Source organism: Hyperolius riggenbachi, unplaced genomic scaffold (assembly GCF_040937935.1).
Source record: "Hyperolius riggenbachi isolate aHypRig1 unplaced genomic scaffold, aHypRig1.pri scaffold_177, whole genome shotgun sequence".
NCBI classification, from domain to species: Eukaryota; Metazoa; Chordata; class Amphibia; order Anura; family Hyperoliidae; genus Hyperolius; species Hyperolius riggenbachi.
Genome location: NW_027152388.1, coordinates 117,837 through 143,770, shown reverse-complemented (window position 1 = coordinate 143,770; position 25,934 = coordinate 117,837). Strand labels below are relative to the sequence as shown.

The 25,934-nt window shown below is 43.3% G+C and overlaps 1 protein-coding gene across 2 annotated transcripts in view; it reads left to right on the top strand.

Annotated features, from left to right (window-relative positions):
- Positions 1-25,934, top strand: part of ABHD5 (abhydrolase domain containing 5, lysophosphatidic acid acyltransferase) — a 71,486-nt gene that overhangs the window by 10,835 nt on the left and 34,717 nt on the right. For both annotated transcript variants that reach the window (XM_068264839.1, XM_068264838.1), the window contains exon 2: positions 24,259-24,344. In XM_068264839.1, coding sequence (XP_068120940.1) covers positions 24,259-24,344 — 86 coding nt within the window. The remainder of the gene's footprint in view (positions 1-24,258; positions 24,345-25,934) is intronic.

The window sequence follows — 25,934 nt, the reverse complement described above, 5'->3', positions numbered from 1 at the left end:
TCAACTCTTCTCACTTCCACTTACAAAACTTATCTTGATCCTCTCCCCTCCTCTGGAACACCCTCCCTCAACTCATCTGCCACTCACCCACACTTACCCTTTAGGCACAACCCAAAAACTCACCTCTTCAGGCAAGCATACTCTCCTAGGACACTTCGACCACTGACCACCATTTCAACAATTTCATACCCAGCTTCCATTCACCTATTGTCCTATACCTTACATCTTTAGGCTGTAAGACCTTTTTGCCCAGGGCCCTTTTCTCCTCACAATGCTGTGTAATGTGTGTGAATATCTTCCACCCCTGTGTAGATCTGTAGGCAAGACACAGAACATTTATATTGCGCTTTTTCTCCTGATGGACTCAAAGCGCCAGAACTGCAGCCACTAAGGCGCGCATTGTTAGGGAGTGTTGCCTAAGGTCTCCTACTGAATAGGTGCTGGCTTCGAACCCTGGTCTCCTGTGTCCGAGGCAGAGCCCTTAACCAGTACACTAGCCTGTAGTTGATTTGTTCACTGCATCAGAAGTAATCCATCATTGCGCAAGATTCACAAAGCTTTTTCCTCTGTTTTCACCTTATCTATGTTACTTTTTAAGCTCCCAAAGAACAAAAATAGAATATAATTTAGGTACTAAAAGTAATATTGAAATAAAGTTAATCAGGAAAAACTTTGAGTGATTGTTTTGCTTGTAAATGTGCAGAAAGGATATTTTTTATCAAATAAATGAAAAGTAATTTATGAGAAGTTTTATGAATAGAGTCCATTGTCTTCTTGTCTTTATTTTGCATTTTACCCTGGATTGTTGTACAGCACCGTGGAAGATGCTGGCGCTATATAAATCTATATTAATAAAAATGGTAATAGCTACTGGCTTTCCTTTACTGAGGTAACAATCTAACATCTTTTTTTACTGGCTTTAAAGCCTTTAACCTACATGGTACGTGCGGGAGTACAGGCTAACCTTGAAACTTCATAGCTAGTGTTAGAGATTGTAAAGGGAAAGTCATGAAAATATGTTAACATAGATATGGCTAACCTATATATATATATATATATATATATAGTATAGTACATGCATACATTTTTCATACCGAATTGTTGGTGAGCTTATTAATAATTCTAACATGTTTAATGCTTTTGCTGTTTAAGACAATCATACTACATTAAACAATTTCAATACATTAGATTTTTAATTTGATAAAACCATCAAATCAAATAAAAATCTAGTGAAAACTAAAGTACGTCCAACTATATTTTATATCAGTATGTCAATTGGCTGTTGATTGAACATGCCTTTTCTTCGCCTGATCTATGTCAGTAGGGGGGCCATGAGCAGGAGTAGTACCCAACTGACGTTTGCATAGCTTTGTTCTGTAATGAGCTGTGCAAAGCTAGTTTGTTCTGTAATTAGCTGTTATAAAGCAATCCTGCAGCCCTTTTAATTCCAAACCTATGGAAATTGCAAATCGCAATCTCTGTACAAATCGCTACCAAAAGCACTCAACGATAGCGATTCATGCTTTCTAGTGGGGGGACCCCCTCATGCCTGTTTGGAAAGATTAGCATAGAAGTTCGTAGTACTTGTGTCTGACATAAACTGGTTTGATAACCTGTTGGTCGAAATGGTGCACCATTTACTTTTTGGTCTGCACCTAGTAAAAATAAAAAACCCTACTCCTGAGAGTGTGGACTTGATGCAGTTGCCTTTCCTGCAGTTTGCACAGATGTGAGTGCTGACTCCCTATAAAAGGAGTGCCCTGCAACCCATTCTGTCATATTAGGAATACCCTATATATTTGCATATAAGCCAAGGCACCCAATTTTCCCTCAGAAACCAGGAAAAAGTTATTGACCTGCGTAACCCCCCCCCCCCCCCCCCAGTAGCCTCATGTGCCCCCAGTGCAAGTCAGCCCTGCTCCCTATAGCCAGATGTGTCCCAAGGATGATACATTGGTGTCTTAAGATGCCATAGATATGAGAGACCGCAATTGCCACACAGGAAGAATCCCCGATCATTGCACCACTGACACATTGCTTGCACACTCCGATTGACAAGCCAGGGGACACAGGTAGTCTTGTGCGGCGCACTTTCCACACCATGTTGCAGGGAATGGGGGGCACGGACACAGCAGGGAGCCGGCTGGCAAGAGCAGGAACACTAGGGCACAAAGCGCCTCTGCCTGTAACAAAACCTGCTCCCTCGTCTGTTCTGCTCCCACAACCCGCATATAAGCCGATGGGTGATAACTTTTCAGCAAATTTTTTTTGTGCTGAAAAATTAGGCTTATATGCGAGTATATACAGTACTTCATATTTGTGCATAAATGCATTTCAAATATTTCTTTATACAATTAAGGGCCGGTTCACATGGGAGGCTGGCGATGTTAAACGAAGCCCATGGCGCACATCACATTAAGCTTTGTCTACTCAGATGAATTCAGAGCTTTTACCGTTGAGTTTCTATCCCGATGAAAATCAACGCATGCGGGCAAAAGCTGTTAAATTTGTGTGTTTTTTTTTTTTTTTTTTTATCTAAAACTTTATTATAACGGATTGTCAGTAAATTCAAGCGCCCACTAAGTGTATGGATGCTGTGTGTTGAGGCCCTAAAGCTTATCCGGAAGGATGGGAGTTTCATAAGAGCAGCGCTGTGCAGTGACTTGAAATCCTCATAGATGTGAGGAAACTTTAGGCTGGCCAATGCTGAGCAGTTCTCATCTGTCCGGTTCTGCTCCAGCAAACACAAGAAGTGTATAGTGTAAGGTAGGTCTACAGCAGAAGCAGGGAAGTATGTGGTCTTTAGATTAGTAACCATGCAGCTGAGAGGCCCTGTTTGAGGTATCCCGTTTGTTTTACTGCTTGCGCAATACTAGCATTATAGGTTTCTAGTGTCAACGGTATTCATGCATAAAATGGCATCACGGTTTGTAAATTCTACTCTTGTCAAATACAGCACATCATCACTGTATAGTCAACTTACCTGTGCATGTTCCTCCATTTCCCTATTTTCTAGCTATGAGGACCCAGCAGCTTCAGGAATCGAGCCTCACCACACTGGCCACGATTCATAAAATGCTGTGTGATTTAAAAAAAAAAAAATCTTAAACTACAGCATTCGATATTTTAGACTTTTGTGTGCTAATTCATAAAAATGTTCAGTAATTTACTGAAGCCCATTGACCAAAACCTGTTCGGTAACAGCAGAAGTGTGGAGCTGTCTCTGTTTGGTTGCAAGCTGTTCCGACGCATTACATAGTAAGGGCTCGTTCACACTAGAGGCGCTTTTGGACTTATTTAAGCGCTGATGACTTTTCAAAAGTGCCCTAAAAGTGACTACACCATGCTTTCCTATGGTGTAGTTCAGACTGGGCCGTTCCGTGCGCTGTCAGTTGACATAAGCACTGCATGGAACATTTTCAGGGCTATTTACCCTAAATAGAAGGTATAGGAAAAACGCAAAACGCTCACAAAATTGCTTTGTGCAGCCATTGCGTTCGCATTTTTAAGAATAAATACATTGTATTTATTATTTTCCGGATCAAAGAGTTCACTTCCTGACTTGCGTCAGAGAGTGAATTAAAAAAACTTGCTTAGAAAAGCGCTTTTAACAAAAATTAATCGCCCACCCAAGCACCAGGAAAGGAAGAAACAAAAAATGCCTCAAACTGCCAATGCGAACGGACACTATCTGAACGCAATGGGAACGAGGCCTTAGAGGCGTCATGACATCCCCTTAGAATGTACGTTTGCTATACTGCCTTTGCTCGCTCTGAATCTGTCTATTAGTCTTCTTTGATATTTCATTTAATTGCAACAGCTTAGAACTTCCAGGAGACATTACACATGACATGCTTAGGTGATTTCCCCACTAGTTCCTCTGCATCTTCAAACAGGAACCTAAATGGTTAAACGGCCGAAGGGCTCCAGGGGAAACCTCTTTTGTTCCGTATGCTCTGCTCTTTGCCTGGGGGGTAGAAAAGCTTGTTCCACACGAAAAGGCTCCTTAACCTATCAAAATCCGATCAGTGGGACTTGAAGGAGACCGGGGCTGTTTCTATTGGCTCTGCACAGTCTCGTATGTTTACGCCACACCAGAGGTGCCGGTAATATTTATGGGCTTTACCGTATGTTGTAGTCTTTATGAATTGACATTTACCGGACATGTCATAATTTAGCTCACTGCTCGATAATTTATGAATTGACATTTTCATAAGATCTCGGTAAAGGCAGCTATTTTCTGCATTACCGTATGCGGTAATGCTTTATAAATCGAGGACAAAGATTCATTCATAGCCATAGTTTGCACTAATGAGGGGCAAATGCCCTGAAACGGCTGTATGTGAGCTGGATGTATGATTCTGTGTAATGAAGAGGTGTGCTATAAATAATTGGGATAATTGAAGTGTAATGCCTGCTACGCATCATGCAATTTCCTGTCAGACTGGACGAATTGAATATTTGACTGGTCCGATCTGATTTCCTATCGTTTTTCTGGTTAGAAATAATCAATTTGACCTGTGTCTGACAGGAAATTGCATGGTGCGTAGTAGGCATTATACTGGGTACTCTATGCAATTTACCGCCCAACAGACAGGAATCGGGCGATTTATATCGGCTCCCGATTGATGAAGTGGTCGATTTTGAGCACTTATAATTGAAAAATCGATCGCTTTATCGATCAGGTGCACTTTGGACATGTACACATGATGCAACTTCCCATCCGATCACCCGTCGATCGGATGGGAAATTGCATTGTATGTACCCAGCATTAGATTTTGAGGGTTGAAGGTTTAAACTAAGGTAGATAACAGAGACCTGACTTATTATACAAACTTAAAGGAGAACTGTAGAGAGAGGTGTATGGAGGCTGCCATATTTATTTCCATTTAAGCAATACCAGTTACCTGGCTATGCTGCTGATCCTCGGCCTCTAATACTTTCAGCCATAGACCCTGAACAAGCATGAAGCAGATCAGGTTTTTCTGACAATTTTGACAGATATGACAAGATTAGCTGCATGCTTGTTTCTGGTGTGATTCAGCCACTATTTCAGCCAAATAGATCAGCAGGGCTGCCAGGCAACTGGTATTGCTGAAAAGGAAATAAATATGGCAACCTCCATATACCTCTCACTACAGTTCTCCTTTAATACTGTATTATGCACGATGTAGTCTTCTTGGTCCTGACAAGTCTATTTGTCTGAAAGTATAGGGATGTGAGCAAAATACTGCCCGGGAATACGACCATTAAGCTTGAAGTGAAATTCAATTGTTTAGTGCTTTGTAAGAAGACACAGCTAGACCATAACAGAGAAATCGACTTGTGCATTAGTGGATACTATAGCAACACTGGCAAACTGATTACGGTCTCTACTATAAGTACTTGATTGATTCCATTAAGGGACATTATGACTTTGGAATTGTGCTATGACACCATCATTATAGCTATAAAAAGTGATTACATACTGTTTATAGTTATTGTAAATTGAGTTTATGTAGGGATGTATCCAGGGTGTGGTTTTAATAAACTATACTGGCTGTGTGTGTTCCCCCCCCCCCCCCCCCCCCCCCCCCGTGTGGTTCTTTTTATTAAAGAGAAAAAAAAATCATTATTAACTTAGGTCATTAATTTCCATGGGTAGCTTTCAATAAGGTACAATTGAATTGATCTACCGTATATTTAGTGGCTAGCTAGTGTACTGGTTAAAGGGAACCTTAACTGAGAGGGATATGAATGTTTCCTTTTAAACATTACCAGTAGCCTGGCAGCCCGGCTGATCTCTTTAGCTATAGTAGTGGCTGAATCACACACCTGAAACAAGCATGCAGCTGATCCAGTCTGAATCAAGGCAGAGCACTTGATCTGCATGCTTGTTGAGGGGCTGTGGCTAAAAGTATTAGAGACACAGGATCAGCAGGAGAGTCAGGCAACTGGTGTTATGTTAGAAGGAAAAAGCCATATCCTTCTCAGTTTAGTACAGACTAACCAGCAAGCTCATGGTGACCCAGAACTCATTGGAGTGTGTAAGGGACTACAATGGTCCTATTTAGGTTCCCTTTAAGGGCTCTGCCTTTGACATAGGAGAGCAGGGTACGAATTCTGGCTAGGATCAGTACCTACTCAGTAAGGAGTCCTTGGGCAAGGCTTGCTAACACCACAGGATGGACTACTGAGCGCGCCCTTAGTGGCTGCTGCTCTTGAGTGCTTTGAGTCCAAAAGGAGAAGAGCACTAGACAAATGTTATGGTGATTATTATAGTTTCATCATAATGTCTCCAATGCTACGTACACACATGCGACAATGATCGTACGTTGAGAACGACGAACGAACTTTTAATTGATGAAAGAACGACCTAAGTAAAGATAGTTTTAAAAGGTGTGTAACGATCTGATCGTTAGAACGAACGTTGCATCACGTAAAGCAACTATTGCGCCTGCGCATAAAAATGAAAAGTTTCACAGAGAAATAGTGAAATGCGCATGTCAAGCCTAGTACGAACGACCGTTTCCAACGATGTACTACTTTTGCAAACGATCGTCGTTGGTTAAAGTCCGCCGAGACAGAACTTTCTTTTGTAGCGATTTGGCTCGTTCATCGTTTGCCTTAATAGTCGGTGGTTCGTTTTTTGTAACGATCGTCGTTGGTAAAGATCGGGGAACGATCGTTACAAACGACTATAGTCGCATGTGTGTATGCACCTCAATACTGCTTGGCTGAGTTGAAGTTAGTCTTCCAAGATTTGTCTCTGCATGTGAATCCCTAGAAGTAATTAATAATCCAAATGAACATTCTATAAATGTTTATTTACCAGTTTTTCTATTCACAGATGAAGATGAATGGATACATTGACAGTGAACCTGCAGCAGAATTTTCTAAATATTTCCCCTAAGTGACTTATGATGGGGTGGGGGCCTGTTGCTCAGTGTAACACAAAAGAAAGGAGGGAACCCGAAGTGAGAGGGATTTGGGGACTGACTTATTTAGTTTCTTTTAAGAAATACCAGTAGCCTAGCAATCCTGCTGATCCTCTGCCTCTAATACTTTCAGCTATAGACCCTGAACAAGCATGCAGCAGATCAGGTGTTTCTGACAATATTGTTAGATCTGACGATTAGCTGCATGCTTGTTTCTGGTGTAATTTAGACACTACTGCAGCCAAATAGATAAGCAGGTCTGCCAGAAAAATAGTATTGTTTTAAAGCAAATAAATATGGCAGCCTCCATATTATGGGCTTGTAAATAGTGATGGACGCAAATTGAAAAAATGCACCTTTATTTCCAAACAAAATATCGGCACCATACATTGTGATAGGGACATAATTTAAATGGTGTAATAATGGGCAAATAAAATACATGGGTTTTAATTATGGTAGCATGCATTAATTTCAAACTATAATGGCCAAAAACAGAGATACTGATTTTTTTATTTTTATTTTTCAATTTCTTTCTTAATATTCCTATTAAAATGCATTTAGAATAAAATAATTCTTAGCAAAATGTATCACCCAAAGAAAGCCTAATTGGTGGTGGAAAAAAACAAGATCTAGATCAATTCATTGCGATGAGTAGTGATAAAGTTATTAGCAAATGAATGGGAGGTGAAAGTTGCTCAGATGCAAAAAATGAACAACCCTGTGGGCTGAAGTGGTTAAAGAGGAACTTCAGTCTAAACAAACATACTGTCAATAAATTACATTAGTTATGTTAATTAAAATAAGTAGGTAATCTAATCTCTTACCCATCTTGTTTTAAAAGAACAGGCAGCCATCTTTTTGGTTGAAAGGAGGTGACAGGGAGCATGAGACACAGCTCCAACTGTCCTGTGTGCTGATCACCCCTCCCAGTTGCTAGGGAACATGAATAACAACATAGGAAATCCCATCATGCTTTGCACAGCACCAGGAGAAAAAAGCCTAGGAAGTTTTCTTTGATGGGTGGAGCTTAGCTAAAAATGCAGCTAAAAATGATGCTTTGGTAAGAAAAACAAAGTTCTGATGCTGTGAAACTTAAAGAAACTCCAAGCCTTTTCCGTTCTGCTGAGTGGATTTTTTAGTCCAGAGGTTCACTTTAAGATTTACATAATTGGTTTAATTCAATAACCAAATGTGTTTTTTTTTTCTTTTTTCACTCTGCATTCATAGATGTGCAGTGTTCTCCCCAGGGTCAAACAGGTGGGTAGGCCACCCGGGTAAAATCAATTACTGCCTGGCTGCATTCCCAGCTGCCATCACCGCGTGGCCGGCTATCACGCTAGGTTAAAAACCAGCGCTGCTCCCGAATCTGCGCAGAGTAGCAAAGTAGTCGATTACCCGAAGCGTGTCCATCCCCCTTTGGCACATACAGGCTCTATTAGCAGAGTGTAAGGCGGAAGATTTCACTCACCGCTCATCGCCGTTAAGATTCCCCTGCTTGCCTGTTACCGGCTCATTTCTATGATGCCCTCTAGTGGCGAGGAGCTACTGCATAGTGTCATAGATGTGAGCCGGTAACAGGCAAGCAGGGGAATTCTAACGGCGAGGAGCAGTGAGTGACAGCTTCCACCGTACACTCTGCTAATAGAGCCTGTATGTGCCGAAGGGGGACGGACACGCTGCGGGTAAACGACTACTTTACTACTCTGCTCTGCCGGGGGGTGGGGGGGGGGGGGGGGGTGTTTGGAAACTCGGGGTGGGGGGGGGGGGCGAGGAGAGGTAGAGGGACATCTCACACATCAGCTCACTGAGCTGAGATTCTGCCCCGCATTCGGCAGAGGGGGCACTTGGGGGGTCAGGGTTGCACTGGAAATATGACTGGGTCACTTGGGGGAGGGGGTCCAGGCTGCCATGGATCTCATGGCTGGAGCAGCAGCAATGGTACAGCCGGTGGGCGAGTTGTCGGGGGCTAGTTGGGACTGGGAGCCACATGGTATTGCAGCAAATAAAAAAATAAAATAAATACCTCCCCCCCTCCTCCTCTGAAAACAGCAAATGTACATGGATGAAACCTAAAGGACGAGGGGGTTGATTAATCAAAGGACATAGCACAAGCAACCTCTCGTTGCGTGCGCTAATTGACGCAACTTAATTTTGTTTCCCTGTACGTGCACTAGTGGCAGCGTTGCGTTCGTAACTAAGCAACAGCAGCAGCTTTCAAAAGCCGCACAGTTGCTTAGATATGCACACTACGCGAACACTAACGTGCATAGCGTGCAGGGAAACAAATTAAGTTGCGCTGATTTATTAGTTGCTTGTGCTATTTCCTTTGATGAACTGCAACAATATATAAGGAGTGATGCTGTCACTGAGAATCCAGCCCTTCCCTTTGTAACAAGCAGTGACCATACATCTAGCGATGATGGACAGATTCGCCTAAGTGACCGATCTCTCTCTGATCGAATCTGATTAAAGATCTGTTTGCTGTCCATACACCGCAGGCCAATTCCTGATCGATTTCATGCAGAACTCGATCAGGAATCGGCCTTGTGATGCCGCATCCGGCGCCTACCCCCCTAATGTGCAATGTGCCCCCACCTTCTATACTTGTCTGTGTGCACCGCTAGCTCCGGGCTGCATCCTTAATCCATACACATGCCCCACATGGTTGCCAGCGTACACATGGGCGCATGTGTGGGACATAATTTGTGCATATTTAATATTCTACACCGCCAAATTTCTCTGTGCCGCCCCACCCCGCTACTTTTTCATGCCACCCGGTTGGAAAATAAATCCTTTGGAGAACACTGTATGCTGTGTACAGAACAGTTGTTTGTCTGCAGAAGTGAATGCTGTGTACAGAACCAATGCTTGCAGAAGTTTATGCCAGGGCTGTGGAGTTGGAGTCGGGGCAATTTTGGGCACCCGGAGTCGGAGTCTTAGTTTCATAAATTTGAGGAGTTGGATGATTTTTGTACTAAATCCACAGCCCTGTTAAGTATTAAACTAATGTGACAGTTACAAATAAGGCACTTTATTACAAATACACAGTAAATCCATAGTTACCCTCCCCTTTAAAACCATAAAATTAGCTGCCAGCTTAATATGAGAATAGGGCCTGTACTCTAAAGGAGTGCACTCCAATTTGTGTCCATATGTACAAAGAGGAGAAACCTTCTACAATGGAGATAAAACCGAGAAATTCTTTGTAAATGATTACATATCTTGCTCATCTGAAAGGGTTATATATCAATTAAGTTGCAGCTGTGATAAAATCTATATTGGTAAAACTTGTAGAGCCCTGAGGAAAAGAATACAGGAACATGTGAATAACATAAGTGGAAATGAAAAAAGTCCGGTAGCTATGCACTTTCAAAAAGAACATAACTCTGATCCTAAATATTTAAAAATTATGGGGATCTATAAATTAAATATGAGCCCACGTAGAGGGGATTATGATAGAGAACTATCAAAGAAAGAATTGTACTGGATTTACAAATGCAACGCTATGCAACCTATTGGATTAAACACTGACATGAATTTAAAAGTTTTCTTGTAATCTGCCAGACTGCCACTGGATGGAGCCTGTACTCACTAAAAGGTGAAAAATCCAGCCTGTTCTTAATGTATCTTTTAAAGCTAATCATGGATCTTCACTCCAACGTATAAAGAGGAGGAGGAGGATCCATGACGTCACGTCTGATGAAACCCGGCCTTGGGTGAAACGCGTCACGTGTGCTGCTGTCACGTGACATCCTCCACCAATCCCTCCGCTCCTCCCCGACTCTAGAGACAGAAGCGCCGCTCTTGAACGCAGACGAGCGGCGAACGAACGGTGGGCATGCTGGGAACTCACAAACACAGAACATTTATATCGCGCTTTTCTCCTGGCGGACTCAAAGCGCCAAAGCTCGGCCGGCAAGCGGCCAGCTGCGCCGATAGTACCCACCCGATAACCCCTGAAAACTCCATTAATCAAAGGACATGTGAGTCCCTGCGAAAGCCGGTCTGTAGCAGCAGAGAGTCGGGTATGCGGCTATGTATTAAGCTATGCATATGATGAGGACCGTAGAGGTCAGAGGTATACAATATCACTGTGAAATGGATGGCTAATGGAGGACTGATACTATCTATGTCACCTGACTTGCTTTATGAGGATTTAAATTGCGGAAACGTTGCTTGGGGGCCCTGAAGATAATATACCGGTATACGGACAAATTGGAGTGCACTCCTTTAGAGTACAGGCCCTATTCTCATATTAAGCTGGCAGCTAATTTTATGGTTTTAAAGGGGAGGGTAACTATGGATTTACTGTGTATTTGTGATAAAGTGCCTTATTTGTAACTGTCACATTGGCTCCCTACAATATTTACTTTGTTCTATGTTATTTTTTTGGTCGGTGAGACTTTATGACAAGTACAGGTAGATATCCCACATTCTGTTTATATGAAGTATTAAACTAAGGAGTCGAGGAGTCTGGGCTATTTTGGGTACTCGGAGTTGGAGTCGGAAGATTTTTGTACCAACTCCATAGCCCTGGTTTATGCGGTGTACAGGACAAGTGTTTGTCTGCAGAAGTCTATGCTGTATACAGAACAGGTCTTTGTCTGCAGAAATCTATGCTTTGTATAGAACAGATGCTTGCAGATGTTTATGCTGTGTACAGAACAGGTGTTTGTCTGCAGAATAACTGGCTTGTCTAGTGTTGACAGGGCATACTAGGCAGGGTTGTGGAGTCGGAGCAATTTTGGGTACCTGGAGTCAGTGGTTTCATAAACTGAGGAGTTGGAGGATTTTTGTACCGACGCCACAGCCCTGATAATAGGACTTGTTACAAAATGTGCTACTTACATATGAAGCAAATGTCCTCCCATCATCATTCATTATTATTATTATTATTATTATTATTATTATTATTATTATTTATATAGCACTGACATAATCTGCAGCACTTTACATAGTCATGTCACTGACTGTCCTCAGAATGAGCTCACAATCTAATCCTACCATAGTCATAGTCTGTCCTACCTCATTATTATTATTATTATTATTTTTATTATTTATATATAGCACTGACAGTTCTGCAGCACTTCACTGAGTACATAGTCATGTAACTGACTGTCTTCAGAGGAGATCACAATCTAATCCTACCTTAAGGGGCCCATACACCTAACGATTTCCCTGCCGAAATACGTCCGTTTCGATCACAGTGATCGAAACGGCCGTGAAATCGCCGCGCACACCGCTGACAGAACGATGAATTCCCGTCCGAAATCCATCGGTCCCGTCGATCCATCCGTGCGGAAGATTTTTCTCAGGTCGGGAGTGCGTCGATAGTGGCGTTCGAATGCCCGACGACCGACGCAATGCAGCGGAGATACATTACCTGCTCCGTCGGCGCGAGTCCCCGCTGTCACCGCTTTCACCTCCCGGCTGGCATCTTCTCCCATCACCTTCCGCATCACGCATCAGTGTATAACTTCCTGTGTCACTGCAGTGACAGTGGAAGTACAAATAGAGAGCGCTCTATTTGAACTTCCGCTGGCACTGGAGTGACAAAGTTATACGCGGATGCAGATGGGAGAAGATGCCAGCCGGGAGCCGATGCGAAGAAGATGCCGGGACCAGGCGGATAAGAAGACAGCGGTGGACCAGGGGACACGCACCGGCCGGAGCAGGTAATGTATGCAGGGGGGGGGGGGGGCGGCAGCTCCACAGATTGTGATCGGTTTCAGACTGAAATCGATTCACAAACTGTTTGCAGTAAGGTGGCCATACGATCCCTCTTTGATCAGATTCGATCAGAGAGGGATCTATCTTTTGGTCGAATCTGATGGCAAATCGACCAGTGTATGGCCACCTTTAGTCTGCTGCATTTGCTCTCTGGCCCATGTACATTATCCATCGGAAAGATTTTACGTAAATGCAGTAAAACGTGTGTATATGTAGCTAAAGGTTTCATGTTGTCAGTAACAGCACGTGTGATTGAGTGCTGGTGGAACGGTATTATGGAGTACTATTCCTGTGCTTGTTTTGTTTTGATGTGTGTGCGAGTCACTTGCTGTGGCAGTACGCTCTTGCTATAATTGGGATGTATAATGTGAAGCATGATCTGTGCCACGTGAGGATGATGTACCCTCTGTCAGTCTGGCTGTATAGCGTCAGCAGAAGGAGGGGGGGGGTGATGTTTGTTATTGGAGGGTCTCAATGACTGTCGGTAAAGCGCAGTCTGGGGGGGGTCTTGCAATCTCCCGATCTCCCACTCTCTGACGTTATTCAGCATTTAGTGTATTCCTCACTGAAGCAGGGAGTGTTATCTCCTCATGTGAGATAATTCTAATCACACCAGACAGCTGCAGCCTCTCATTTCTGGCAGAATCGCCACACTGAGGGGGATGTCCTGCAGTCCGAACCATCGCTGGAATGTGGCATCTGGGGGTCCAGATGGGGACAGAGGATCAGATTGGGGGGGACACCAGATTATCACTTATGTCATTTGTCCTATTGGGGTGTATTCTAAGGCGACAAAACAGTGAGGCCAAATAATTGAGAATTCCCCATTCAGAATGATAGTCCATTATTACAATCTATTATTATTTATATAGTACAGTGTTCTCCCCGGGCTCTTTTAGCCGGGTGCTCCACCCAGCTAGTTTTGGTGAGCACCCGGCTTTCATCGGCTCACCTCCTCTGCTGCAAGCAGAGTTGTGCAGAGAAGCACTGGCCCTATATTCTCTCATCCCGCCCCACCTGGCTACTTTTTCATGCCACCCGGCTGAAAAAACCTCTGGGGAGAACACTGATGTGTGTGATGCAGAAACTAAAGGCAATAGAAAAAGCAGCATAACTCCTGGCTGTCATTTTTACAAACCCCTGTAAGCATACATTTGAAATCGGTGCCGGTAGACTTGGGCGCAGGATACAGCGTTATATGGCTGATCCTGCTTCTGCACAAGTCTGGGCCATATTAATTGCTATTCCCCCTCCAGGCCACCATGGATAGTGGGGGAATGATATAATTTGGCTTCCAGCGATTGCTGGAGGCCGAATTATTGTGTTTTTAAGCGCCGCTCAGTTGTGATTCCCTTTACAGTTTATGGTGGCACTGGCTGTGCCCAAATCTAGCAGAGCCGAAAAGCACTGCTCTGCCCCAGTAAATGTGTCTGGCTTTATACGCCTTTAAATGTTCCCTTTAAAGTCGCCTGAGTTTGACCTTAGAAAAGCCTCCAATGCTTCCCTAGTGTGAGAGAAGGGGGAGGAGCTGACATTTTTTTAAGCCCTGAGTTGGAAGGCGCACTGGCTTTATGAACTGCCAACATTGCATCTCTGAGATTAAAGCAGATGTTTGGTGTGGCGACTGCGACTCAGTGGTTTTGGGGCAACAGGTGCTTATGGGCTAGAGTATGATATGACCAAGCACACAGATCGGTTATTGCAGTCTGCAGTTAGGCCTAGTGCACACTAAAACCGCTAGCAGATCCACAAAACGCTAGCGGTTTTGGGTGCGGATGAGTGAGTTTAGTGCCAGTGCACACCGGGCGGATCTTGATGCGATCCGCCGGGTGTTCACCGGCAGCATCAGCATCCGCGTGGCTTATGTATCTCTATGGGCTGGTGCACATCAACGGTTTGAGGTTTTAAGCAAACCACAAACGTGCAGCAAGAGGCACGTTTGGGGCTTGGTAAAAACCTCAAACCGCCGGTGTGCACCAGCCCATAGAGATACATTAGCCACACGGATTTTCAGGCGGATTCGGCCGGCGGATCCGCCCGGTGTGCACTGGGCCTCACTGTCTAACTAGCAGGGAAAAACTAGACCCAAATTTGACCAAAGTGCAAATTCTGAGTTCTCAGGTAACATTTTCGGGTGAGGCTGAACAGGAACTTCGCAAGGCATAATAAATACGGTAATCCATTCAAATTAGTCATCAGCTCTCAAATGTAATTAGCCTCTGCAGAGCGAAACAGGTAATTTGGGGACCTGCACAGCCTACACAGTGATTAAGGTGTTGGAGGCACCCTGTAATTATCATTTTAGGCCTCTTGCACACTACATGCAATTCCGATTTTTTTTTTTTTTTTTTTTTTTTTTTTTTTTTTTTTTTTTTTTTTAAATTCCGATTAAAAAACGTAGCCGCATGCAGTACCTTTTTTTTTTTTTTTTTTTTTTTTTTTTTTTTTTTTTTATCAGAATCAACAATTGGATCAAAAATTGGAATTGCATATAGTGTGCAAGAGGCCTCTGGCAGCGTGAATATCGGTGGTCTTAGCGAAGAAGGTGGTGCATGTATCAGCAGATATTGTGGCCAGGGGGATGGTAGCTTTAGGCATTGATTTTAGTGAGGGGCCAGGTGGGAATTGGGTTAGGTTTAACAATAGTAAAATATTCGTGGGATATATTTTTAAAGCTCTACAGAAACGCAAGAAGCAGATCCTTTGTTAAAAATAGGACCCGCTTCCACTAGTGCCGAAACACTAGTTGCACGGAAAGAAAACGTAACGGAGAGGCCGGATTTGACAGGTTTTTTTTTTTACGTTTTTTTTTGGGGGGGGGGGCTTCCCCCCCCCTGGACTGGACGGGTATACGTGTCCAATGCAAGCCTATGAGAACAGAGACTATTCGCTCTCACTAGGCTAGTCGCCGCATACACATCGCCCGTTTCCGGCGCATCCCGTCGCTGTCATGATTTCATGCTCACGCGTCCTGCCGTCCATCACCGCCGCTAGGTCCATTCTGAAGAGCCCAGAGGCTGACAGAAGCATGGGGATTCTCCATTGGGCTGCAATAGACTAATTAGAATCCTCAGCAACAGAGAGAATTCTCATTGGTTCATGTTGAACCAATGAAAATTCTCCCTGTTGCTAGGCTGAATTGGCCTGTTGCAGCCTATGGAGAGCCATGCTTCTGCTGGCCTCCAGGCTGGGGAACGTACCGAGCTGCGGGACTAGCAGTGGTGGTGACACAGGTGAGCGGCGATGCGCATGGGCTGACGTAGCAACACTGCGGACATGGAATGGACGTGAAACAGTGTGTTTGCACAAAGCCGATGCAGAATGGACAGCGTTCCGTTTTTGTTCTGCATCCGCACAAGTGTGGACCGAGCCTAAGTGTAAAAGGGCCTAAGTGTTGGCAATGGACCTTACTTGCTCCAGGTAGGAGCTTTGTCTTGCATGCCAGCATTGAAAGCTCTTAAAGGGGAACTGAAGTAAGAGGCATACGGAGGCTGCCATATTTATTTCCTTTTAATCAATACCAGTTGCCTGGCAGCCCTGCTGGTCTATTTCTCTGCAGTAGTATCTGAATAACACCAGAAACAAGCATGCAGCTAGTCTTGTCAGATCTGACTTTAAAGTCTGAAACACCTGATCTGCTGCATGCTTGTTCAGGGGCTATGGCTAACAGTATTAGAGGCAGAGGATCAGCAGGGCTGCCAGGCAACTAGTATTGATTAAAAGTAAATAAATATGGCAGCCTCCGTATACCTCTTACTTCAGTTCCTTTTTAAAGAGACTCTGAAGCGAGAATAAATCTCGCTTCAGAGCTCATAGTTAGCAGGGGCATGTGTGCCACTGCTAAAACGCCGCTATCCCGCGGCTAAACGGGGGTCCCTTCACCCCCAAACCCACCCCCGCAAAACTTGGTCGTAAAATTTTCTCTTTTGGAGGCAGGGCTGACGCGCATCGCCGCCTCTCCCCCGCCCCTCTCAGTGAAGGAAGACTGAGAGTGGCGGGGGAGAGGCGGAGGTACGCATCTGATAGACGCGCATGAGGCAGGGCTGCGGCGGCTAGCCCTGCCCCAATGCGGAAGCGCTCCCCGGCTGCACGGAGGAGATTTGGGTGTGAAGGGACCCCCGTTAAGCCGCGGGATAGCGGCTTTTTAGCAGGGGCACACATGCCCCTGCTATCTATGAGGTCTAAAGCGAGATTTAGTCTCGCTTCAGACTCTCTTTAAGTAGTCTGCAGTGGTCCTCTGATTTATTTGACTGTCAGGCACAAAAATCATTTTGGGTAAAGCTGAGGTTATGAAGACAGAGGGGATTCTGAGACTAACAGCAAACACGGTAATCCAGGAAAGAAATTCTTTTCAGAAAATAACCTTGCATAAGGCTTCTAGTGCTTGGAGTTTAACTGGGGTTAATGGTTGTTTGTTCTCCTTCCTTTTTTTTTTTTTTTTTTTTTTTTCCTGAATGACGGGATAATGTTAAGCCAAATGAAATCTGTGGCATTTTCTCTCTGCATTTTCCATGAAGACCTAATGTAACCTTGTAACTCTGAAAAAAAAAAGTATGTACTGTAGTTTAAGCATAATGATTCTTGGAAAGGGAATGCTGCCAAAAGTTCTTCGAAAGAATCTCTGGGAATTTAACTTTGTACAAACTGTCCTTGTTCCTGATCACAATCTGTTTGTCGAAACCTGCTGAATGTGCCAACATTGTTGGGACTCAGTTACTTCTGAATAATTATTGATCTAAGCATATAAATGAACGTTTGTTTGGTCTTTTCCATAATTTCTTGATCATTTATTAGGGTTAATTATTCATACCCCTGGAATACTTTTATTCACCCAGCAAGTAACTGTTTTATAGGAAATGACAGGTGTCTCCCAAAAGATAAGATGATGTACAAGAGGCATTATTGTGGAGAAAAAGCATTTCTCAGCTTTTTACATTTGGGCAAAAAGTGTCCAGTCCAAAATTATGTATACCCTTTTCAGTAATCAATAGAAAAGCTTATTGGCTATTACAGCATATAAACGCTTCCTATAATTGCAGACCAGCTTTTTGCATGTCTCCACAGGTATTTTTGCCCATTTATCTTTAGCAATGAGCTCCAAATCTTTCAGGTTGGAGGATTTTCTTGCCATTACCCTGATCTTTAGCTCACTCCACAGATTCTCAATTGGATTCGAGTCAGGTGGTTGGGCTACTCCAAAAGGTTAAAGAGAACCTGAGGTGGGTTTGTGAAATCATATTAGGACACAGAGGCACGTTCTATATACAATCATCTGCCTCTGTGTCCTTTCAGTATGCCTGAATTGTCAGTTCAGGTTGCTTTAAAGCTGCGTAGCCATCCCTGCAAACTTCGATCCACAGGTTCGAATAATCTAGTCATGCCCAGAGTCCACCAGGAAACTTTTGGTCCCAGAGCCTTCTGTCATGCTGCTCCTACGGTATGGAACTCCTTACCTCAGCAGATCAGGACAGCTCCATCTCTGGACGTGTTTAAAGCTAATGGGAATCCATTTTTTTTTTTTTTTTAAATAAAACCATGATTTTGTTGCAAATTAAAAACATAGAGCATTACCGGTGTTTTCGCCGCTCCCCGGCCCCTGTGTCCGGTTATCAGCCCCATAATCCTTTCCCCCGCTTTCCAAGATGGCTGCTGACCTTTTCTTTTATCCTCCGGGTCAGCAGTCTTTTCCTGCATGCCACGTAGCGCTTGAAGCTGCACGAGATTTGGCTCTGCAAGAGCAAAGTAGTGTGCAGCGCGGCCATGTGCACGTGCACGTGTGCGAGCGTGTACTGCAGAGCGGGAGCGTGCACGTGTCCCAGCACCAGCAGTGTCTCCCAAGATGCCAAGTGAAAAGGAAGACGTGCGCGCTCTGTGAGGGAGACCACGGAGCCGCGCATTATAGTGAACGCGGGCAGGAGGGCCGGGGAACAGGGGTGGAGAAGCCAAGACATAACAGAGCAGGGAAAAGAAGCTCTGCCTCCTCCAAAACATGTTTTTTGACAAACGGTCAAAGTAAATAAAAGCTGATATCTGCGCAATTAGGCAGCAAGAGAAGGGGTAAGTGGGCACAGTACATGAGAAACATAGAAAGCTGACAGGTCCTCTATTAAAATTAACTTTTAAAAACCCGTTCCCATTCACTTTAAATCCAGACTAATAACCCACCTGTTCAGTTTGGCATTGTTGTGTAAATACTTCATCCTACTACCAACTAATGAATCTGAGATAGCCTAAGCGCTTTGAGTCCTATGGGAGAAAATCGCTATAGAAATGTTATTTTTGTTGTTGTTGTTAAATGGAACCTAAACTGATAGGGATATGGATGTTTCCTGTTAAACCATACCAGTTGCTTGCCAGTCCTGCTGATCTCTTTGGCTGCAGTAGTGGCTGAATCACACACCTGAAACAAGCATGCAGCTAATCCAGTCTGACTTCAGTCAGAGCACCTGATCTGCATGCTTGTTCAGGGGCTGTGGCTAAAAGTATTAGAGACACATGATCAGCAGGAGAGTCAGGCAACTGGTATTTTTTTACAAGGTAAAATCCATATCCTCAGTTTAGGTTCCCTTTAAACTACTGTATTTTCAGACACTAGAGGAAGGTTGTTTGAAATGGTTCATGAATGATCATCTCGGGGCATGAAATCTAGTGTGTATACATAGAACAATAAGGGCTTGATTCACAAAGCCGTGCTAAACAGTTAGCACATGAAGTGCTGTTCGTGGACTTTTGCGCACGCAAAGTGCCGCGATTCGCGTGATCGCAGACTTTTGCGCACACAAATTGCGGCAATTTACGCAAGCAAAAGTCCGCGAACGGCACTTCACATGCTAACTGTTTAGCACGCCTTTGTGAATCAAGCCCTACATCTGTGCCCATTGTCATGAATGGCCACAATAGTGCAGCACATTTTCTATTTACATGTAAGTAGAGCAGATAATTGTGGGCAGACTTTTTCTCCATAGAGGTTTTGTGTTTTGATTACTATTTTTTTTTTTCCCCTCTTTATTCCAGATTTCCTGCTAGGTTTACAGTGTACAGCATCAAGCTGCATGTGGTTGTGTTTTTGTTTTTTTTGTTTTGTATTTACAAAATGCCTTTCGTAGAATTTCCAGCTTACTGCTTTGACCTAATTTAAACACTTCTTTATTGTGTAAGATTGAGCCATTGGTTTGTGTAAACGCATGTGAGGTTCTTGTGAAGGCGCATGACTAGTTGTAGGCATGCAGGGACTCTGCTAAATACAGGAGCAATCCTTGACCTCTTGTGAAACCATATTCTTGTACTAATTATCAACTGTGAAACAGCCATTTAGTTGCATATCCCCAACTGCTTGAAACCTGCTTATGTAACAGCAGATAGCAAATGGGAGCTCAGTATGAGCAAAGGTCTGAGAGACAATTTGTCTGTATACTAATCACCAAACTGATGTGATGGAAAACTAAAACTAAAAGGAGGAATAATGTCTTGATAGCATAACTGTATTCGAAATGCCTTTTTGCTGCCTGTTTTTCATATTATGGCATTTAAAGTTTCCTTTAATCTGTGTAATTTCAGGTTACATTGTCATTAAAGTGGACCCAAATTAAAAATACAAGATTTCAGAAATAAAATCTATTTTCTAAATTATAATAATAAATGGCAAACTTTTTTCAGCTGCATGATGACAAATCTAAAAGATTTTACATTTATTGGAGGAACCCCTCCCTTCCTTTCAAATTGCCGGGATTTTTCCGGCAAACTGGTGGAGTAGATGGTGTCCGGCAATGGAGGAATTGCTAATGGCTGCCCCCAGTATACCCTAGTTATGAAAAGAGAAGGGTGAAAAGCATGCACTGAAATGCTCATAGGTTTGAAGGAGTGTTTATTTATCTTTGTATGTGTCAGAGTGGTGCAACTAAATATTATTAAATAAAAAAGTTTGGTTTGGGGCTACTTTAAGTACATATAGTATATCTCAAAGTGAGTACATTTCTTGTAAATATTTTATTATTTCTTTTTATGGGACAACGCTGAAGATATGACACTTTCATATGATGTAAAGTTGTCAGTATACAGCTTGGATAACAGTGTACATTTGCTATCCCATCAAAAGAACGCTGCACACAGGCATTCTTATCTAAACCACTAGCAACAAGTGTGTACACCCCTAAGTGAAGAATATCATATCTGATTCAATTCCCTTTCTTCTACATTTTCAACTAGTTGATATTTTCACATCTTTTCCTAAAATGCCTTTTAAGCCACCGGAAAGCATAAAAATACTCAGAAAAATAACTGACAGTACTGCTTTCGCTTTTTTGGTACTTTGTCAATTGCAAAGTACTTAAAATTTATTTTAAACAGAAGATGAAACATTCTCTCCTAGGATAAAAAGTGAATGAGATAAGGCCAATCTCATAGTGGTCATGGTACCTCATGGCAGAGAGCTGAGCTGATCTGAAGACCTAGAAGGCAGATCTTCTCCCTGCTGTCAGCCTCACTAGAAAGAGGCAGATCTTCCCCCTGCTCTCTGGAGCTAGCAGAAAGGTCAAGAATGACTCATCAGATGACTTGCAGCAGGGGGGAGGGAGAGACAGATAGCAGGGAGGAGGGAGAGGCAGATAGCAGGGAGGAATAGCTGCTGTATTGTCTGCCTCTTCTTGCAACACAATATTTGTCTAAGTAGACAAATAATTCGAAAGGAGCAGGAGAGAGACAGCACAGCTGTTTGTACTTATGAAAGGAGAATATCTCCATTTAAATTACATTTTAAAAAAGGGCCACAGAACCCCTTTAAGAGAAAAAATGTTGTTCTGCATGAAGATGGCCTACACGATAAAAAGATTGCAAACACCCTGTAACCGAGCTACAGCACAATGGCCAAGACCATACAGCAGTTGAACAGGACAGGCCTTTCAGAACAGGCCTCACCATGGTTGACCAAAGAAGTTAAAGGGAACCTAAACTGAGAGGGATATGGATGTTTCCTTTTAAACAATATCTGTTGCCTGACAGTCCTGCTGATCTCTTAAGGCTCATACACACATCAGACCATAGTCTTTGGAAAATGAAAGATCACAGACCAATTTTACCCCCTTCCATGTAGTATGAGAGCCATACTCTACACAGTCTTTTCTATGGAGCTGAACTCCACATCAGAAAAAAATCTTTACAAGATGCTGAACACACAGATGCTGTACAGACACAAAAGATCAGTATCTGCAAAAGATCTGTTCCTGCCAAAAATCCATTCCTGCTAATTGCAATGAAAGTCTATGAGATCTGCAGATCATCATACACACATGATTTAACTGACATTCATCTGCAGATCAGATCCACCAGGATGGATTTTCAGATCTGCAGATGACTGCTTGATCTGCAGATGAATGTCAGTTAAATCGTGTGTATGATGATCTGCAGATCTCATAGACTTTCATTGCAATTAGCAGGAATGGATTTTTGGCAGGAACAGATCTTTTGCAGATACTGATCTGTTGTGTCTTTACAGCATCTGTGTGTGCAGCATCTAGCAAAGATTTTTTTCTGATGTGGAGTTCAGCTCCATAGAAAAGACTGTAGAGTATGGCTCTTATACTACAGGAAGGGTGGTAAGATTGGTCTGTGATCTTTCATTTTCCAAAGACTATAGTCTGATGTGTGTATGCACCTTTAGGCTTTAGTAGTGGCTGAATCGCACACCTGAAACAAGCATGCAGCTAATCCAGTCTGACTTCAGTCAGAGCACCTGATCTGCATGCTTGTTCAGGGGCTGTGGCTAAAAGTATTAGAGATGCAGGATCAGCAGGAGAGTCCAGGAACTGGTATTATTTTAAAAGGAAAAATTCATATGCTTCTCAGTTTAGGTTCCCTTTAAATGCACATGCTCCATGTCCTATCCAGAGGCTGTCCTTTGCAAATAAGACTTATGAATACTGGCAGCATTGCGGCAGAGTTTGAATAGGGGTCTTCAGACCTAACCTATTGAGCCATCTGTGCACTGACTACAACCGGATGGTGGAGGAGCGCAAGGTCTCTAACATCCACCAGCTTCAACATGAATGAGTGGAAGAGGATTACAGTGGTTGCTTCAGTACCCACTGATTTGTTCTTGGGTTCACCCATTTCTCAGGCCAACAGAATCGCATGGTGTCACAAATTTGATCTGATGGTAGTTAAACGGGGCAAAAAGTAAAGGTGATTTTATTTTCAACAAACCCAAAGCTCGTACACAGCAGTAGACAATGACCATCTATATCCAGTTGGTGGTAGGTTTCCACTGATCCCAGTGGAAGCAGATTACATCCAGTTAATGTATTATACAGGTGGTAAGATAAGGTTACAAAATGGAGTTCTCATATCTTCCTATGTTTTCTGTAACCAGGTGTGGCCAATCAATCCGGGAAAATCAATAATGTATATCAATATTATGAAAGTGTAACCTGTGCATAACTCAAGTTTGTTGTGCCCATTTTACAACTTCTCAGCAGCTGATTTATTTAATCATTTCTCTATTTAAAAAAGTCAGTTTATAAATATGTTAGAACAATGGATAATTGTGCAGATCAAACACAATGCACAAAAAAGTAATATTCTCAGTTCACACTGTGGCTGGTGACTAAAAAAAAAATCATGCAAAAAGTTTGTTTAAGGGTGTCAAGCACAAATTCAAAGTGGGCTGAAATTGAACACTGGGACCAAGTCGCCAGGCAACCTCAGTGTCTAGTGGCCACCTCTCTCTCTTACAAAGTTTCCTGGTGGCAACAGTGAAGATGATGAAACAGCTTGGCAATGGCAGTGATTTATTGCTTTATAGAAATAAATCACTGTCAGTAGTACCAAGCTGTTTCACCGTCTTCACTGTTGCTGCATCAAATTGCTTTGGCTTTGAGCACACTGACAAGCTGCACATTGCAGCCCGAGTCCCCCTCTCCACACCTTTTACCTCTGAGTGACAACCCACCGTTTGTGTGTTGTTATGAAGTTTCCTGGTGTCCAATCCCCCCCCCCCCCCCTTCCCTATACAGTTCCATGGTGTCTAGTGGTCCCCTCACCTATACAGTTCCCTGTGGTCTAGTGATTTCCCCCTCCCTCCCACATATGGCTTACCTGGTGATCTAAGGCATACAGTGGCTATACATAATGCAAAGTGGGGCAACCAACTGCAGGCCAATGTGATGGCTCTGCACAGTGGGACTACATGTCTATGAACCAATGTGCTCATTGCCTGTTTCTGTTAATCCATGCAGCATCTTGATAGTACACACCATGAATGACCTGCACAGATTCATACTTGTGTCTCATAACACATTGTTATTGTTTTATTGTGCACCCATCTATGGATTTTGAGAATGTAGTATGTAAAGTAGAAATAATCTGTAGGACTGGGCTGCTGTTCCTTGTTCCGAAACTGGATTTTGAGTAGATGTTCTTTTTCTCAAAGTAATCCCTGAAATCACGTTTGGTGGATGCCAAGGCACAGTTCAGGCACAGAGATTAAATTGTGCAGGGATTTTGTTTTCATCATGCTGAAGGTCTGAATTATTTTGTGCACTTTTCCTTAGTGAAATTGTGTAATGTTAGAAAACTTGAACTTTGTATAACACACCCTCCATGTTTCTTTGTGTTACAGGTCAGGCTGGCTTACCAACTGGCTCCCAACTTGGTGCCCCACTTCTTCAGCCCAGCTGGTAGAGGCAGAAGAGAAAATATTGAAGTGTAAGTTCTATTTAGCTGCAGAAGTAATCCTGTAGTGTTTGATTTTGAGAAACTGCAGACTTTTTTTTTTCTCAGTCTGATTTTATGTTCATTAGTCCTGTTTTCCACAAGCAGTTGATAGGCAGTGAAAAGCATCTCAAAATCTCAGGACTGCTTGCTGCTGCCTGGCAACTGCTCCATTGCTGCCTGGGAACTGCTTGCTGAGTACACAGTTCAACTGCCAATGGAAATGGGCCCTTAAAGGGAATCTGTAGCGAGAAAAAATATTTAAAATAAGCACATGACGTAGCTGCAAATGAATATTACATACTAACCTCACTATCAGTTCCTCTCAGAAGCTCACCATTTTCTTCTTACAGTGATCCCTTCCAGTTCTGACAATATTTTGTCAGAACTGAAATATACCAGTTGCTGTCAGTTATTTATTAGCAGATGTCCGTTACAACTGAATGTGCAAGGTAATGTCCATGTTCCCTATAGCTCAAGTGGGTTATATAACAGTTTTAGCTGTGTGCTGCCAGGAAGCTGATAGGGGGTAATGCCATTTTTAAAATGGAGGATGGAGAATTCCATTGATCACAGTGGACAAATGGGACGCAGGAGAGGAAAAAGAGATTGAGTAGTAGACTACACAGCAGGTAAGTAGGACCCGTGTATGGTTATTTTGACTTTTTATTTTCAGTTCAGGTTCTCTTTAAAGAGTAACTGTTAGGCATTAAATCCAAAATATATTCTCTATTTCCATCTATTACATAACTACAAAAAGATGCTAAACATGCAAAAGTTTATAATCGATCTTACATTTTTACTCTGGATGATAATGAATCCCCATGTCCTCTAGCTCTAACATCGTACATCTGCCGCAAAAGAGAAATTGCAGTGCATGCCGGGATGTTTTTTTTTTTTTTTTTTTTTTTTTTTTTCTTCTCCAGGTCCTCCTCCCTGCAGGCTCCCACAGAATGAAGGCAATCCTGATGTCATTTCCTCCCTTACTCTATGGCATCCCTGCATTTCCCTTCCTCCCTGCACTTTTACAGAGCACAGCGGGGAGGAATAAAGGCAGTATGCACAGATTGTCCTCCTTAATAAAGGCAGTGCGCACAGACTCTCCTTCTTATGGTTCCAGGCACTTTAGTTCCCATCTATACATTCTGCACTACCGACGGTGGTAGTGCAGAATATAGACGGGAACTAAAGTGCCTTGAACCATAAGAAGGTTGCATGCTGCCTTTATTCCACCCTGCTGTGCTCTGTAATTGTGCGGGGAGGAAGGGAAATGTGGAGAGGGATGAGAGGATCCCATAGAGGAGTAAGGGAGGAAACAACATCAGCATTGGCTTCATCCAAGATGGCCCCTGCCACGAACAGCATTCTCTTAAAAACCACTTGCCGACCAGGGGATTTTACACTGATCGGTGCTGCGTGGGCTCTACAGCCCGCAGCACCGATCAGGAGTGCAGCAGGGCGATCAGACTACTCCCCTTTTTTCCCCACTAGGGGGATGTCCTGCTGGGGGGGTCTGATCGCCGCCGGCTGCAGTTGTTTAGCGGGGGGGCTCTTCAAAGCCCCCCTCCGCAGCGCTTTCAGCCC